This window comes from Natrix helvetica, assembly GCF_964273705.1.
Source record: "Natrix helvetica genome assembly, chromosome: 2".
Classification (NCBI taxonomy): domain Eukaryota; kingdom Metazoa; phylum Chordata; class Lepidosauria; order Squamata; family Natricidae; genus Natrix; species Natrix helvetica.
This window is the reverse complement of record NC_138552.1, coordinates 29,833,925-29,852,486: the sequence shown is the minus strand read 5'-3', so window position 1 is coordinate 29,852,486 and position 18,562 is coordinate 29,833,925. Positions and strand designations below refer to the sequence as shown.

At 39.1% G+C, this 18,562-nt stretch overlaps 1 protein-coding gene across 1 annotated transcript in view; it reads left to right on the top strand.

Moving 5' to 3' along the window:
* DEPDC1B (DEP domain containing 1B) overlaps positions 1 to 5,935 on the top strand; it is a 42,019-nt gene extending 36,084 nt beyond the window's left edge. Inside the window, exon 11 of the mRNA XM_081943204.1 lies at positions 1,690 to 5,935. Within this exon, the coding sequence (XP_081799330.1) occupies positions 1,690 to 1,848 (159 nt within the window). The 3' untranslated portion in view covers positions 1,849 to 5,935. The remainder of the gene's footprint in view (positions 1 to 1,689) is intronic.
* Positions 5,936 to 18,562: the final 12,627 nt, after the last annotated feature.

The window sequence follows — 18,562 nt, the reverse complement described above, 5'->3', positions numbered from 1 at the left end:
CCATTTAGCCTTTTTAGTTGCTCCAGGAAGCCATTATAGCAATTCATTGGGTGTACCTTGAAATTTCAGATAATGTTTTGGAAGCTTTCACAAATAAGAATCTTGATAGGATTCTGGGTCACGTTAAAGGCTCCACACATATAAAGGTCTTCTCTACAGACTCTTAAGTGACTGATAAGGCAAGATGCTTGTGAGTTCCTCAGAGATGGGCTATAGCTCTGTTTAGAGTTTTGCTGATGTTTACTCCTATAAGAGATCCTAGGATCTTTTTAAACATATGTTCAATAAATCTTAATTCTGCTCCTACAGTTCATCAGCTTTTTTCACAGAATTCTTTTGGAAACATCTATAGTGCTGACACTACAAGTGCTATATTCTGTAGCTAGGGCAATGCATTTATGCCGTATGTAAATATTTTTATTGTGGCAAGTGCTTAAAAACCTTGAGGGAGCTGGGTGATCTAGATACATGAAATATAAATAAATCACAAACATTGCCAAAGCAACAGAGGAGGATTTAATAAATTTAAATTTAATAAATTTAAATCCTGACCCGATGAAGAAAGAACTGATATCCGGCCTTTATAGAATTTTAGAATTCCTCTCTACAGGTACATAACATGCCACAAAGGCATTAAAACATTTCTCCCATTTAATGCATAACAAAACCTTGACAGCTGTTCAGGTTTGCCGTGTCTTAAGTGGGATCAGAAATTGCCCAATATTTATTTTAGTTTTCAACAATATCAACAGCAAGACAGATGCATCAGTAAGGGAAATCTTCTTTTAAAATTGGTGGTTCTTAGGATTTTCCTTCATATTTAAATAGAAATGTTTTTTCCTAGAATGTCTACAATTTGTAAATATTAAGTCTTATTGCAGGTTCTCGTAGCTTATAAAAGATTGTACAGAATAAAATATATTCTGTTTGTTATTTTATTTATTAAATTTATATTCTGCTCATCTTGCTGACAAGCAACTCTGGGAGACTTACAAACACATTCTTAAGTGTGAGGCAGGAGCCTATAAATATGAATTTGTTTGCTAAAATTATTATGCCAGCTTTAGTCTTTAGTTTAAATAATATAGTCTCATTCATGGCTTAATCATTTTGGTTGAATTTACAATAATGAGATAATCCCAGTATTTCTGTTTCAAAACAAAATGGATATATACGTGTGTGTCGGGGGGGGGGGGGGTTTCCAGCTTCTGTTACTGCCAGTTCGCTCAGGGATGCACTTTGGACATGTGCGTGCTTTGGGCACGCATGCGCTTGATGTGTGATATGTGCGCAAGCGCAGTAGTAAAAGAAGCACAGAAGCAAAAAACAAGATAGAACCAGTTCGGTGGCGTGGCCGGCTGAGTTGCTACCTACTCGGCCGAACTGGTAGGAATTCACCTCGATTGTGTGTGTATATTTGGGTTATGGAGATAACAAAAACAGCAGGGTTGTTGCAGAGAAAATAAGAGGAGGATAGTGTATTAGATATGCTTGCTGTCTTGAATTATTTATAAAAATAATACAGGTGGGATACAAATAAATAACTTAAGTACTATGGATTGTGCCATAGGGTTTGACAAAATATATGTCACATATTTCTTTTTTACAGTGAGAGGTAAGGATTCTACATGGTTTGCTTTTAGTGAACAAACTAAAGCAAGTTCCTTGACCCAGGTTATTCCTTTTCAGTTTCAGAAATCTTATCCTGATGTATATAAAGAACGTTTTCCTACTCCTGAAAGTGAAGCAGTTCTTTTTCCAGAAAAAAATAAACAGAAACCACTGTTGATGTGGGCATTTAAAAGGCCTTTCCAGCCGTTTCAAAGAACAAGAAGCTTACGCATGTAAGACTGTGAATGAGCCGAATGTCTATAATGGTCTATGGAGCATCTGGATTTCCACGTAGGTTCTGAAACTTGTTTAACAAAGAAGAAAATCAAGGCAGAACACTGCTAAGCTGAGCCATTATCACCTTGGTGCTTTTTCATTTTATTTGTTTAAGTTGAGGTTGGGAAATAACGGGTTCAGATGATCGTATCATAGCATGTGAGAGATTTACACCTGTAGCCTCATTCTGCAAGCTGCAGTTAAACCAAGAAGTGTCTGAAAATCTTTGTTTCTAATATCGTCCAAACAGAGTTATTAAAATAAAATCAAAAACGCTGGAGGTATCCTAGTATTAGCCTAGTGGTTGGGCAACTGTGATGGGTGAAATATGTTGCTATAGCTTGCTGAGTAAACTATATTTAAAACAAACGTTAGTTTAGAAGAATTTGTGAACCCAGTAGACATCCCTAGAGAGAAGATAAGTAATAAATTTCTATTCCTTCTGTTGAAGTCTGGGAATACCTGGAGATCCTGACCAGTTGTGGACAGCACAGAACCTGGGCTGAATACACAGAATGAGCTCTGCTCAATAAACCTCTTTACAGAAAATCCTTGACACACAACAGCAATTAAACACAAAATTCCCGTTGTTAGGCAAGACAGTTATTAAGCGTGCTTTGTGCCATTTTGCAACCTTTCTTGCCACATTTGTTAAGTGAATCACTGCAGTTATTAAATTAGTAGCATGGTTATTAAGTGAATCTGGCTTCCTCGTTGAGTTTGCTTGTCAGAGGGGCGTAAAAGGTGATCACATGACCACGAGGACACTGTCATGAATACATGCTCATTGCCAAACCTCTCAATTTTGATCACACGAGCATACCTGCAATTAACTATGTGGAGTACAGTGTGTTATTCTAATAATAGGACTTCCTAAATCAACTAAGTAATCTTGCCTTAATGAGGCCTGCACAGTAATACAGAAGTTTCTGAAAATTGTCGAAACCTTCTGCAGCGCTGTGCAAACCACATTAAAGCAGCAAAATGCATCGCTTGGCCACATGGCGCTATTCTGGAAGTGGCAGCAATACCAAAATACAATTCGGCCACTGGAAACATGTCAGCTGTTTCCAGAATCACGCCATGCGGCCTTGCAATGAAGCAATTCAGTCCAGCCCTCTGGAAGGCCTCAGAGTTTTTCCAAAGGTAAGTGAGGAGAAGGGTATTTGGTCTAGTAGGGTGGGAATCAGGCTTAGTGCCGGGGGGAGACCTGGTGGAAATTGGAAAAGACCCAATTGTGGGGACACAAGGAGCAGGAAACAGAGTAAGAGACATTTCGGGCGATGGGAGAGGCCTTGGGAGAGCAAGGACAAGCAGGGCTGGGCCTGCTTGTCCTGTGCTAGGCCTCTCAACAGCTTCCCCCAACCCTGAGCCACCCCGTGTTCCACTTATGGCATGTATGCTCATGTAATGATACATTGGGAGAGCTGGGAAAAAAAGAGTCATTGAGTTTTTCATTCAATTACCATTGCAACATGCGACTGTAATGGGCAGGTTTTATTTCAGTCATATCTCAAGTACTACCTGTACTTCAAGAGGAATCATGGATTTGCATATTTTATAAAGTCAACCATTATGACTTAATCAGTGAGCCATGTTTTTGACCAGTCGTGGCCTAATCACTACAATCCCACTCATTTCCTGCAAGACTCCTATTATTGTTCTCGTTCTCTCTCTCTCTCTCTCACACACACACACACACACTCTTAACATTTTTTGTCCCTGCCTCAAAAAAAGGCGGTGATGTGGACTCAGACCTGAAGACTTCATCTCTCTCTTTTCCAGTCTATTTCTTAAATGATCGAAGTACAATCAGAGAGATTTAGGTGTTTATACCTTGCCTTTCTCATGCTTGAATGAATCTAATAGTATTTTAGTTTGCTCAATACACAAGATGGTTATTTTTTTTTCATAGTTTCTTGAACAAACCATATTGGTGTGTCATGTCACTGGCTAATATAATACAAGAGCTTATTAGTTCCTTCTGAATCTTAAATGAATTTTCATGTTTTTTAGAATTTTCAATATTTTCCACTATATAGCTTCCCAATTTGGACAAAAGAAACATAAATGGTTAATTAGATACTTTAAGATTTAATTGCTGCTTGCATTTTTGTTTATTAACTTAAGATGTAATTGTCTAATGCAGTCCATAGGGTAACAATTACTACTGTGCCTGTTATGGGAGGATCTTAAAAGAATGTTTATCTTCATGAAAAAACAAATTGCACTTGTAGGCAGCACTGAATTTCAAGAAGAGGGAAAAATGTTTTATTTGCTTGAATTAACCTGAAACACTGGATCTTGTTCTGCTGACTAGGTAAAACTTTATACTGTTGGTCTTAATAAGCAAAATGGATAAGTTCTTAGATTCCTGAGCAAGAAGTTCAGAAAAGAAGTTTGGAGAATGCTTTTAAGGCATTACCTGTGTGATATTTCCGACACAATACCAGACTGACTTATGGGAAGCAATCTGGCTGTATCTAAAGGGCAGAAACAAGAAATCTTCTTATCATGTCTCACACTCTTGCAAAATGCATATATACGATTTAGTCATACTATATATGCTTTATTCATAGATATTATTTTATGTAATAGTTATTTAATCCTGGGGATAAGTTTTGAAATGGGAAAATAAGAATCTACTTGAAAATAGTCTTTTGTAAGTCTTAAAGCAATTTCTTCTAGTCACCGTATATGCCTTTGTTGAGCTGAGCTAAGACAGCTTAATTGTGCTTCTCTTAATATGATTAATGTGATTACCCTTTAATAAGGCTCCCTTTTTGTAATATTAAAATAACTTTTCAATAGCAATTTTTGAATGAACTGTGGAGACAGACTCAAAGTTTTGGAAAATGATGGATGCATAGGTTTTACATCTTTTCCATGATAACACAGCACCTAAAAAGCCACCATATCTCCAAACCAGGGAGTGTGGTGACTCCAAGGGTTAGGACACTGGACTAATGATCGGTAGGCTCTCATTCAAGACCCAGTTGCTACCGCAGGATGAGGTGAACTCCCGTCACATGCTTCAGCCCCTGCAGACCCAGCAGTTTGAAAGCAGGCAACTGTGAGTAGATAAATGGGTACCACTTTGATGGGCAACTTAATGGAGACATGAAAGGAGTCCCCAACTGGGCATCCCCCCTTCAATGGTCAATCATTTCAACCCAGAAGCACTTTGGTGCTCCCAACATGACTAGTAGCATCTCCAAAATCATTTGTGTCAATCTCCTTTTGTCATCACAGAATAATCCAGAAATGGAGAAGAAAGTTAAAATATTTTACCAAGTAAACGTAAACTACTGGGGTATTCCTTAGGCAGAAGTATAAATCTCATAACCCAAGTGGCCATCCCATTTATTGCACCAGATTCAGAGTTTGCCAAATTCTGTAATTTGGAATTGCAGGAGCTGCATTTATAAAATCACTGCTGCTGCTCAGTTCCAGAAAGACAGAGTCAAAATTTAAAACAATGGTTCTCAATAATATACCCTCCCGATTTTTTGACTTTGAATTATTGATTTAGTTTGTAAAATGTGTGTTTGTGTATGCACAAAAGAAGCAGATACGTTCAAAGGCACCCAATTCAATTTAACATTGGAGTTGAAGGTTTGATTTGAAAAGGGAAGTTGACTCAATTGCCTTCATAATGAATCTCTAAATCACATATTCATTCAGCTTAGCATGGTTTTAAAAACAAAGAGTTGCCCATGCAACCACAGGAGAAAACTGGAAATTTGTGCTCTGTTCATCTCCATTATGTATCCCCACCACTTCCTTCTATCAACCATCTGCTGACTTTGCTAGAAAATGTTAAGTATGGTTGCCATCCATTTCCCCCTTCCCATATTTCAAATGTGGATAGATATGTGTAAAAGTACGCACAATTTAAGAAAAGGTCATAACAAAAGACAAGGCACTGGATTGTTATATGAACTTCACTGTTGTACAATGATAGACAAGCTAAGTACGTATGTATTGGGTGTCCTCCGATCTACTGTATCCCTAAAGAATTTCTGAAAATAAAATATTGTTTTTAAGATCTTTGCTTTATGATTTTTATTGAGTATTACCCTAAGCTGTAACTTTCTTACTGTGATAAGGGAAAAGCTCATTGGTATGGTTGGCTCATCTAAACAAAGCATAATATGATTCAAGAAACAGACATACAGTATTCATAGGGAAAAGTTCACAGAAACAAATTCATTTAAATTCAGGGTTTACTTCCAAGTAAACATTCTTATGACTTGAGTGACGAAGGTGATGTAAGAATGAACTAGCTATATTTTTATAGTATAAGAAGAAGTAGTTTTCCCGCTTTTAGCATAGTAGTAATTTATTGAAATTTTAAAAAAACAACCTTATGTTAAGAAAAAGTTATCTTATTTAGTCATTTTAACTCTTTTCTGCCTAGTCCTTTAGTTCCCTCTAGTGTCCATTTGCAATCTTTTATCAAGCCTTAATTCCTAATATTGGTTTAATTCTGTTTCAGTCATTTCCAACAAATATATTATTTGATTATATACTTGTTTTTCAAATTCTACTACAGAAATCTTTATGGCCTCTGGTTTTTCTTATCTTAAAAGGTTTTTTTTTTAAAAAAAAAACAAGAACTGAAATAGTATCTCAGAAAGGATACTGATTTCAATGAATAAACCTTTAAACGATGATGAGAAAAACATTTTGTTTTAAAGTTTACCTTCCATTGGTATTATAGGTTTGAAGGCATGAACATAACAAGATTGAGATTACCAAAATTAGAATACAAAAGACAAATGAAGAAAAGGATCTGGACATAGAATAGCTCTGACAAAAAAAATAGGATGATGCCCTTTATGGGATTTGCAAAGTAGGCTTTGAAAATTCCTTTTAGATACCAGAGTGAGGAAAGAAAAAAAAGTCATGTGATGTCATAGATAATTTAGAGGTCAGGATTGCAGAGCAAAACAAAGGAATATAAAGATGAACTATTTGACCATAGATAAACTATTTATTTGATATTTCTGGTAACTCCTATTGGACTTTTTGCCTACCAAGGTTTGAAAGGATGATGATTTCTGGATAGAGGCAGGTTAGGTTTAATAAATTCACCAAAGAAAGATTTTATCTCATCTGGAGAAGTATTATATATAGATCACCACATATACCTTGGCCAATGGATCTCAACGGTAGGTGATACAATAAAGGAAATTCACAAGCGATACAAAAGCTAGGAGTGGCGCAAAGAGCCAAGGAATGATACATGCTCGGCATTACAAGACAAGATAGAAAGACCTGAAAATGGATTAGAGAACAAATGAAAGTATACAATATCATCAAGAGAGTAAAAGAATGGAAATGGGCTGGGAACATTAGCAAGAACTGATGGAAGGTGGACCAAGGCAGTCATGGAATGGATCCCACATGATAAAAAGTGTCCACAATAGAGACCTAAAACAAAATTGATCGATGACAACAGCAAGTATTACAGGCAAAAGAAAGTTCAATTACTCAATTGGCAAAAGAAAGTTGGAGTCTGAATTGGTTGGAAACATGTGGAAGTGGCCTTCATCCTGCAGTAGATAGACAATAGCTATAATGATGATGAATAGTTAGGCTATGGGGAGAAGGCTCTTAACCTGAAAAGAAGGTGAAAATTTAGTATATGAACTTATGCTCAATGACTGGAAACCACTTTTTTATTATTTTCTTTGTTGCCTTTTTCTTTTCTACTTTTTTCCTTTAAAATTTTTTTTGTCTGCGTCTTCCATACTTTTCAACAAATAACAGTTGGGCAATATCATTTATTTCCAATAATATGGTTCTCAGGGATAGTGACCTATCAAAGGAAGTCTTAAAGTAAGGCATGAGCTGTTCTTGCCATGAATTAAAAGCAAATTTAGCTTAATACCAATCTTTATGTTATTTCTTTTTTGCATTTGTTCCTTGACTTTCTCCGAAGAAGCTCACGACAGCATATCTATTTCCATCATCTCTGCACATTATCCCAACTGCAAACCTGTGAAGTAGGCAAAACTGGATCCATTCTGCTATGCAAGGTCAGGATTCAAATGTATTTCCATCATCTGTGTAAAAAACAACAACAACCTGAAACTGACCTACAAACCTCAGCAGCATGGCCATTTTGGTGGGATCCTGGAAGCTATAGTTCAGCAACATTGGGATGGTCATAACCTTCCTGTATGTCAAGTCTGTTGAACCATGACTTTTGTCTATCATGGAGGAAAGCAACAGAATACGCAAAGCCCATATCCAGGTCTCACCTTTCTCCTTTTTATGTCCTCTGAAACCTCCTCTGACCACAGACATTGTTTCAATCCCAAAATTGCTTACTTTTTTACAAAACAAAGGCAGAGGGAGATAAAAATCCTAACCTTCTACGTGAATGGAACCTACTCTGCCTTTTGTAACCCCATCTTCAGCTGCTCTCATCCTACCCCAAAAGTTTTAATTTATACCTTGACTTGCTTCCAAAAGGCAAGGAGAGTAGTTATACTTTGTTTTCCTTTGTAAAAAATGATTCAGTAATGCAGGGATGTCAAACTCAAGGCCCACAGGCCAGATCTGGCCCGCTGGGTTCTTAGATCTGGTCTGCGGGGCCGCCCTGAAAACAGCAAAGGACTATCACGTGGTTCCTCTGCCAGTGAAAACAGAGCTCAGGAGGGCTCTCCTGAGCTTCGTTTTCAGCCATGACATCCTCCTGCAGCCTTCTGCCCAGCAAAACAGAGCTTGGGGAGGCTGCACATCAGAGGTGAGTTGCTGCCAGTTTGGCTGAACTGATAGTGGAATTCAGGCCTGGGTTGCAGAACCGAGAGCGACCCAGGCCTGCCACACCCCTGAACTGGTTCCCTCGTTGCTGCTGGGCCAATGCCATTTTGTTTTTTAGTGATGCGCGAAGAACAATTTACACTGACCAGTACATAGCATGCATCCGGCGCATGGGCAGGTTGCGAACCGGTAGTAAAACCGGCAGCAACACACCCCTGCCACACACGCCCCCCCCCCGGGGTCGATTTTTCCTGCAATGACCTCCTGCAACCCTCTGCCAGCAAAAACAGAGCTCGGGGAGGCTGCGCGAGCTGGCAACGTCCCCTGGCCATTCCCCTTTGGCCCCCAGGTCAAACATAACCCTGATGCAGCCCTCAATGAAATTGAGTTTGACACCCCTGCTCTAATGCCTATTAGATCCCACTGTGGAGATCTATTCCAAGTCTACACAAGGGGGAACCTATCATCGGCAAGTAGCAATTAAGGAAACAGCATCAGAGTCAGGGCCTCCCCCAAAAGGAGAGGAACCGCTCTTCAGGGCCTGAGCTGAGTGAGGGAGAGGAACAGATGGGAGAGAGGAAAAGAGGGGAGCAAAGGAAAGCGGGCTCTCAGGAAGAGAAAGACACAAATGATAGCCAGCCCCTCCCTAACTGAGAAATAAGTAGGAAGGGTTTGGGAGTGGCCGGTTATCGCAGACAACTGTTCGTTTCTAGTATAAAGCAAGCAATTTGGATTTCTTGGATAAACCCAGGTTTATTGGGACTAATTATGTTTGATTTTTTGTTTATCCCTGTGAATAAAAGACTGTTATAAAAAGTGGTTTGTTTTACTCGTATCTTATCACTACTTGGGAAGGCTGGGCCAGAACAGACACATTTAATTTTTCTTCTAAGCATTAACCATGACAATCTAATTTCTTTGAGTTCAGTTTTTTATTTCTTTAAATTATATTTAATAGTGCAAAGTATGAACCCTACTGGATAGCCTTCAAAACACCATAAAACTACTGCCAAACTCTGGTTGACTTCCTGTCTCATAATTAGCCATAGCCCTGCTTTGTTTTGGCTTAGCTTGTGTAATCTTAATTATTATTTATAAACCATTTCTATGGCTTCTCAGGTCATGGGGACCCGGCCAATCATGACTTGTTCAACAAGCCATCATTCAAATTGAGCTGAAGCCTATTGTGGTTGCTGTCCCCAAATCTATTTTTGTTTTGATGTGATGATGTACTTTATATAATATAACTAATTGAAGTTAAGTGAAGACCTTATAGAATTTAATTTCCAAGATCTCAGGTGCTATGGTGAGATTGTTTGACTAGGGACTAATTTTATTTTCCATAATTCCTAATGTCTGAAAAGTACATTTGAAAGATGCCCCTTTCCTTCACCTGTTATGATGTAAAAACATAATTCCAATGGTATTATATCTTAATGCTATTTTATCACCTTTTAAGATCTCTGTTAAATGTCTTCATAGACAACATGTTCTAATTAGAAGGCTAATGATGATGAGGAATCATAATATGTAGGTGTTCTCTCATGTCAGTACTATTCCATTCACAACAACGGTAATTGATGTTTCTCTGTTTAATACCAGATTTTCTGATCCAAGAGGTAAGAAGCTCTTGGCTTATGAACTGGCACAATGACCTTGAAAAGGATGCTTTTTTGTTTCCATTTGGGCAAGCTCCCCATTCTTAGTGTATTGTCTGTTCTTTGGATGAATGAAGCACCAAGAAGTCTTTCCAGGAAAGATCAGTCTTTGCTGACTGTAAGAAGCTTGCACAACTAAGACAGAGACGTTAAATAGCAGCATTCACTTTCTATTTTCTGAGCAACTAATACATCATGTGTTCCAAAATTAACAACTGGGGGGGCGCGGGAGGATATTTGTTGCCATTTTTTGTTGGCCTGTCTTCATTGGTGCATTTCAGTTTATGTTTCCCTCTTAATCATTATATATCATAAAACCTTTAAAATAAAATCTAAAACAAAAACAAAAATGCATTCTTCTCTGACAAAGTGCTAACAGATGTTCTATTGTTTGAGGAGCAACAATTCAACTGCATTTAAGTCTTCTTATGATGTAGCTGTGTGGGAGAGAGTGGAAAAAAAGGACAGGAACTTTCCGGACATACGCTTCTTCTCTAAATTACAGTGATGTTTATTTTTACAGTACTTTGCAAGTAAACGAGCTGTGCTTATTTCTAATATATACACTCCCAGACACTTGTCTTGCTCCCTTCTTCCTTGATTCCTACAGGTGTTCCTTCTCAGAATTTTGATATGCTAGTTTTCCTATAAAGTTTCAGTGGGGTCACTTTTTGGGCTTGCTTTTAACCTGGAGGGGAGAATAGAAAGGGGAGAAAAGTAATTTTTTCTTCACCTTTTTGGAATTCTGGAAACCTTTACCAAGCTGTCTTTATTGATGTCTGATTTATCCAGGTTTGTTTGCAGGGAGAAATAAAACAAAGTCAATTTGGTGGCCACAACCATGAGATCAAAGCCCCATTTTTAAAAACAAAAAAATAAAGACAAGCCTGGGACAAACACACACACACCCAAAATGGTGTATTCTGCAGATTTCCCTTTCATATTCTGCTTGTTCCTGTGGGATCCTGGGTTGGAAATTCCTTCTCCAAACTATCCTTTGATATAAACAGTTTTTCCAGTCCACATAGCACAAATACAACTTGGAACAGCATCCAATAACTTTCTCCATTGCCCACAGATCTGCCTTCTTATATGTTTTCATTACAAGGCAGATGCTCCTCTTCTGAGTTTTATACATGGGAGAAGGAGTAGGAGAAAGAACAAAGAAGGAAGAAGATTTAACCTTCAGATGATTTTACAGCCTCGTTCCAGATATGGCATCTTACCCTGCCATAAGCTGAAAAAAAGTCATTTCAATTTTCATTGATATAACTTCTAAATCACTGAAACTATGTAACTGTTCTGCTCTCTTCCACCATGCCCGTATGTCCAACTCTGGGCATTATGCTCAAAGGATATCTTTGCTATCGTCTTATTAGTGTCACTGTATTTTGCATTCAGATAAAGATAATTATCTCTAAACATTTTTTAAGAAGATACTATTGCTGTTCGACATGATAACACAGTGACTTTAGGAAGGATGAACAAGCTCTGATGTTCATGGACTAGATTGTTAATAATGTGTTTGATTGCCAGGACAAATTGAAGGAACACTCTCTTCACCGTGATAGTTCCATAGTTGTGGAAGAGCACATTTCATGATTCTTCCTTTGTTGTTCTATTGATATGCTAAGTCTCAATACTTTTCAGAAATGAATCCTTGGAGGTCTTCTAATCCAACCCTCTGCTCAAGCAGGAAACCTTCTGCATATTTCAGACAAATGGTTGTCCAATCTCTTCTTTAAAACCTTCAAAGTTGGAGCACTCACAACTTTTGGAGGCAAGTTGTTCCACTGATTGTTCTATCAGGAAATTTTTTCTTAGTCCTAGGTTGGTTTTCTTCTTGATTAGTTTTCATCCATAGCTTCTTGTTCTGGAATGCTCAGTTGCTTTGGAGAATAGATTCACTACCACTTCTCTGTGGCAACCCCTTAGATATTGGAACACTGCTATCACTGCTTCCACTACGGTGCTCTGGAGGGCCAACCCGCCTGCCCAAGCTCCTTACCTATATTTGAGCTCTTCAGTGCTTCCATGCACGCACATGGAGCATACAGTGCCTGTGTGACGCTCCCCTGAGCAGCTGGAGCGTCGCAGAGGCTCGCGGAGGTAATGCAAGAGGTAGGGACGCATGTGTGCGCTGCGAGCATGTGCGTATGCACTGTGCGCATTCATGTGCTGGACACCGGGGCCCCTTGCAACCGTACCAGTTGCAATGGGATCCAGAACCCACCACTGTTCCTAGACCTTCTTTTCATTAAACTAGACATACTCAATTCCTGCCACTATTCTTTATATGTTTTATCCTCCAGTCTCCTAATCATATTTGTTTCTCTTTTTTGCACACTCTCCACATATTAATTTCGTGATGACCAAAATTGGATGCAATATTCTAAGAGTGGTTCCTACCAAGGCATTGTAAAGTAGTAGTATCACTTCACATGATCTTTATTCTATCCCTCTATTAATGCAGTCTAGGATGGTGTTGGCTTTTTTTGGCAGCGGCAGCATACCGCTGGATCATATTTAAGAGATTGTCCACTAGGACTCAAAGATGTATCTCGCAGTTACTACTAGGTAGTAACCTACAACCATGAACCACCTATTCTAGTGTTGACAACGTCAGATACCATTTCCTCCCTCCCTTCTCCCCTCTTTCTCTTTCTATCTCATTTCATCTCTTTCATATGTCTCTATTTACACACACACAGAGAGAGAGAGAGAGAGAGAGAGAGAGAGAGAGAGAGAGAGAGAGAGAGAGAGAGAGAGAGAGAGAGAGAACTGTTATGGGTGAGAAAGGAGGAGAATATCCTGATGGTATGAAAAGCTGCAGCAATATTTGCTTGCTGGTTTCTGTTCTAAATGATTTGCCACTAAGGCAGGGCAACTTGGAACTGCAAAAATACCTGAAGGATTTTAGGTAATAAATATTGCAAGAGTTTTCATCCCTATAAGTCCAAAGGAGCCTGCTAAATCTCCTGTTCTGCTTTAAATCCTATTTCCCACCATCGTCTTTCATTTGTTGAATGAATGCCTCATTCCTCTTTATTACACTGATTTGCATCAGCCTCTCCCTCCAATACACTCATGTGTATAATAATTTCATATGTATAATAGGTATTTATTTACATATCTAGCAATATATGCGTAGCTACAGTAGCTTTTATTACTATCATTCAAGTACAAATTCAAACCATCTATGTTTAGTGTGATTAGTGTGCCTGCTTCATTTCATACAGGCATCAACTGTTGCTGATGGAAGAATTATTAATTCTTCCCACATCACATCCTGCTTCTGCTAAGGTGATGCAGACACTACAAAACATTTGAAGTCTATCATAAAACCACCCACACTAACCAAGTGCCTCACTATCAAAGTAACAACCCAAACCTCCCACAAGAGAAGTTGTGTAAGAAAACCCTGAACATCAGAAAAAGCTGATCATCTATACAACATCTTCCAACAAAATGGATATCCACGCAACTTCATCAAAAAGTGCCTGACTACTCAACCCAATATAGCACAATCAACAGAAGCTGTGACAGGGATAATGTTCTGACCCAGCCTTCACAAGTAGTGATAAGATGTTTACTTGTGAGTAAAGCAACTCCTTTTTATAACAGGACAATAACAGTCTTTTATTCACAGGGATAAACAAAAAAATTAAACTTAATTACTCCCAACAAAACTGGGTTTAACCAAGAAATCCAAATTGCTTGCTGTATACTAGAAACTAACAGTTGTCTATGACAACCGGCCACTCCCAAACCCCTATTTATTTCTCAGCCAGGGAGGGGCTAGCTATTGTTTGCATCTGCCTCTCCCTGAGAGCCAGCTTGCTGCTTTCCTTTGCTCTCCTCTCTTGTTCCCCTGCCTCACTCAGCTCAGGCCCCGAAGACAGCTTCCTCTCCTCTTGGGGGAGGTCCCAGCTTTGCCTCTGTCTCTGATGCTGTTTCCTTATCAGAGCCTTCCAAAGGCTCCGAAGCTGGCTAGGCTCTCCCTCAACCTCCTCCTCATCTGACTCTGCAGCTATCTCAGTGTAAGGTGTACAGTGTCCTTACAGGTGTACAGTGTACAGGTGTACAGTGTACAGGTGTACAGTGTACAGGTGTACAGTGTACAGGTGTACAGTGTCCTTACAGTGTAAGGACCCTAACAGCTGCTATATAGGACAGGCAGGCAGAAGACTAGTAGAGTGCATCTATGAATACCAACTAGTAGTCAGAAGACATGATGAAATCCCTTAGTTTCACAACACATGGACAGACTTAACCATAGTGTAAACTGGGAAACCATGAGCATCTTAGATCAAGCCAAGTCCCAAAATGCTAGAGAATTCTGAAAGCCTGACATTCAGGCCATAAACAGGCACACAGAGATAAACAACATCTACATACCATGTCAATCAAAAAGCCAGAAAGGAAACAAAAAGACCAATTTACGTCTTCATCAGCAATCAACATCCAGATGAACAGAGATTAACACGAAGATTAACATTAGACCAATAATCAAGATGCAAATCAAGGAACTGCCAATTCAGACAAACAAGCTAACAGTAAACAACAATCCAAAGAACTACCAAGGTAATTCCCACCAATACTGACAAGGCAAGCCACCAGTATATAAAAACCCACTCTCTACTAGCACTGATAATGTTACCTAGTTTGGTAATGAACTGTGTGCAAGAAAACAATCAAGCTCAGAGACCACTAAGGATTCCACACTAAAATACTTTTTGTAAATGTTTCCCAATCTCTTTAAAAAGTAAGGAAGATTATGGTTTTCCAACATAGTTAAAAATAAAAACTATTTACATCCCACCTTATTATTTTTATCAATAATTCAGGATAGTTTCCATATGTAATACATCTTCCTCCTTCTATTTTCCCCACAACAACCACAACCACAACCATGCGCAGTGGGTTGAGTTGAGAGAGAATGACCGGCTTAATGTCACTCAGCTGGTTTTCATGCCTGTGGCAGAATTTGAACCCACAGCCTCTAATGCCTAAAGCACTAGACCAAACGAATCTCTTAACTAAAAAGGCTAAAGATGTCATTTTAAAAAATTGAGCTGACTGCAGCAGGCTGGGTTTCTTTTAATTTATTAATTAAATGTATATGCCACCCATCTTGCTAAGAATCTAGGTGGCTTGCCACCAAGTAAAAACAAGATAAAACATTAAATAGTAAAATAAATATTAAAAGTAAAATTCACTTAAAATTAACAATGATGGCAAGGAAGGGAGCAAGATGGACACGGAATGGAAACAGAATCTTATCTCAGTCCATTAACTATCTCCAGTATGCCTTCCTGCATTCAGGTGCCAAGCCAGTTGGCAGAACCAGGATTTCAAGCCATTTGGGAAGCCTAAAGGGTGGATGCAGATCTCACCTCAAGGGCATGATATTCCAGACGGCAGGAGTCACCTTACCAAATGGGATAAAGTCCTCTTTGAGTCCAGGTTATTTCATTTTATTGGTAGCAGTATGGAAGTGATTTGCCATTAATTTCTGGGTCTCTTTCTAGATGTTCCAATCTAGCCCGGTGGTGGGATTCAGCCAGTTCGCACCTATTTGGGAAAACCGTTGTTAACTTTCTAAGCAGTTCGGAGAACCGGTTGTTGAAAGAAATCTCATTTTGCTTTTTTTCTACTTTACAGAGCTAATCCTGTAAGGAAGGCAGGAAGGAAACATTCTGCTGTTGTTTCTACCCTATTTTTTATTGCCCTGCTTACAGAAACTGCCTCTCTGGTTAACCCTTATTACATTGCAACAGCTAAGGCGAAGTGCCCATTGACGTGAGTCACATTGTGAGTGACATTGAGTTGGCCATGCCCCCCAGTCACATGACCACCGAACCACACCTACCCAGTTGGTCATTAGGGCAGAGAACCGGTTGTTAAATTATTTGAATCACACCACTGCCTACAGCCCTTACTGGGAGTCTCTTTTAAACTCTACGTTTAGCTTTGTGATATCAGTCCATTTTTGGGAAGATGCTGTCACTTGCTGTAATATGTCTGCAGTTGTAGAAACATGTAAATGTGAACAAGATTATAGCCTTTGAATAACCTATAATAAATAGAAGTTAGTCAGGGGTGTTATTTGACTTGATTTGGTCTAATCCATGAAAACTAGTTGTTAAATTGTCACACATATTACAGCTAAGCCAAAACTTCACAGTTTTTCTGCTCTGCCCAGACAAGCTGGCTTATCCAGGCAAAGTAGAAAGGAAAAATGCAGAGGACATCTGACAAGGATGGGAGGTTTTATGTGCACAAAGTTACAGCCCAGATTTTAAGCTACCCAATTTTCCAGAGAGATAGCTTGTCCAGGCTGAATGAAAAGAAACAGCCTTATATTAATTCTAATGGTATTGAAAATACAACCCAGCACATAAAATTTAACAAATAACTTCTATGATTTATTTTAAAAATCAGTTTTTAAATTTAAAAACTCAGCTAGCATAAATGTGATCTATTGATTAAAAATCCCCCCCCCCAATGTTATAGGTCCATAAGACTATTCAATTCTATATTAATCCAGTGCTAAACAATAGTGTGGGCTGTGAACAGCTTATGCGTACCTAGCAAATCTCTTTTTTAAAAAAAAATGCTTTAATTATCTAAAAATGTGTGATATCAGCTATATTAAGAAGGGAAAAGTTAAGAAGCCTTTCTCTCTAAGGACACAGATGGATATCAACAATTTCTTCTGATGTTCTCAATTCTCCAAGCAAAGCAGCTCAATCGAACTTTTTGAATGTTGCATTATCAAAAATTTCCAAGGAAATTCTTTACATGGAAGGTTTCTTCTGTCAGTCCTATGGTTCCAAACCAGTGGTGAGATTCAAAAATTTTTTACTACTGTTTCTGTTGGCGTGGCTTGGTGGGCATGGCTTGGTGGGTGTGGCAGGGAAGGATACTGTAAAATCTTCATTTCCTCCACATCAGCTGGCACTCGGGAGGCAGTGAATAGAATGGGGAGGGGCCAATCAGAGGAGGTATTTACCAGTTCTCCAAACTACTCAAAACTTCCACTACCGGTTCTCCAGAACTGGTCAGAACCTGCTGAATACCACCTCTGTCCCAAACTAAAGGTGGCTAAAGGTAAAGGTTCCCCATGCACATATGTGCTAGTCGTTCCCAATTCTAGGGGGTGGTGCTCATCTCTGTTTCAAAGCTGAAGAGGCAACTCTGTCCGAAGACGTCTCTGTGGTCATGTAGCTGGCATGACTAAATGCCGAAGGTGCACGGAACACTGTTACCTTCCCACCAAAGGTGGTCCCTATTTTTCTACTTGCATTTCTACATGCTTTCGAACTGCTAGGTTGGCAGAAGCTGGGATAAATAACGGGAGCTCAATCCATTATGTGGCAGTAGGGATTCGAACCGCCGAACTGCCAACCTTTCTGATTGACAAGCTCAGTGTCTTAGCCACTGGCTATTTAATTGTAAATAGGTTGTATTGTTTAAAAAACGTATGTGCTGTTCACTCACTTGCTATTTATCTACTTGTGTTTTGCATGCTTTGAATAGCTAGATTGGCAGGAGCTGGAGTGAATGACAGGAGCTCGTCCTGTCATGCAGCAGCATTCGGGTCTCAAATACAGGCTTGCTGATTGTCAAGCCAGCATCCTAACCTTGTGAGCCACTGCACTCCATATGTGCTGATAATATAATAAGAAAGTCACACCTATTTGTATAGGTTTGTAGCACTGCAAAGCTTGAGAATTCCTGCCTTACTGCTGCTGTTATGACTCACTCTATTTCTGATCTTTATTGAAATATGACAGCCTTTAAAGGAGGTGTAGGTATGTCCTGTTCATTAAATAGTTTGCTATTTCCCATGCTGGAAGGCTGACATGATGAATTACTGTCAGAACCATTTGTTGCCTTATTTAAATAACACCTCTGAAGTTAGTTTGATCAACTGTAACCTTGGAGAGGTTAAGGTACTTCTCAAATGCAAAATAAATTTACATTTACATCAGCACAAAAAGTTGAAAATTACTCATCCCTACTGGTTGCTTTTTTTAGGTGACACAGTGGCTCAGCAGCTAAGAAACTGAGTTTGTCGATCAGAAAGGTTGGCAGTTCGGCAGTTTGACTCCCTAGTGCTGCATAACAGAGTGAGCTCCCGTTATTTGTCCCAGCTTCTGCCAACCTAGCAGTTCGAAAGCATGTAAAAATGCAAGTAGAAAATAGGGACCACCTTTGATGGGAAGGTAACAGCGTTC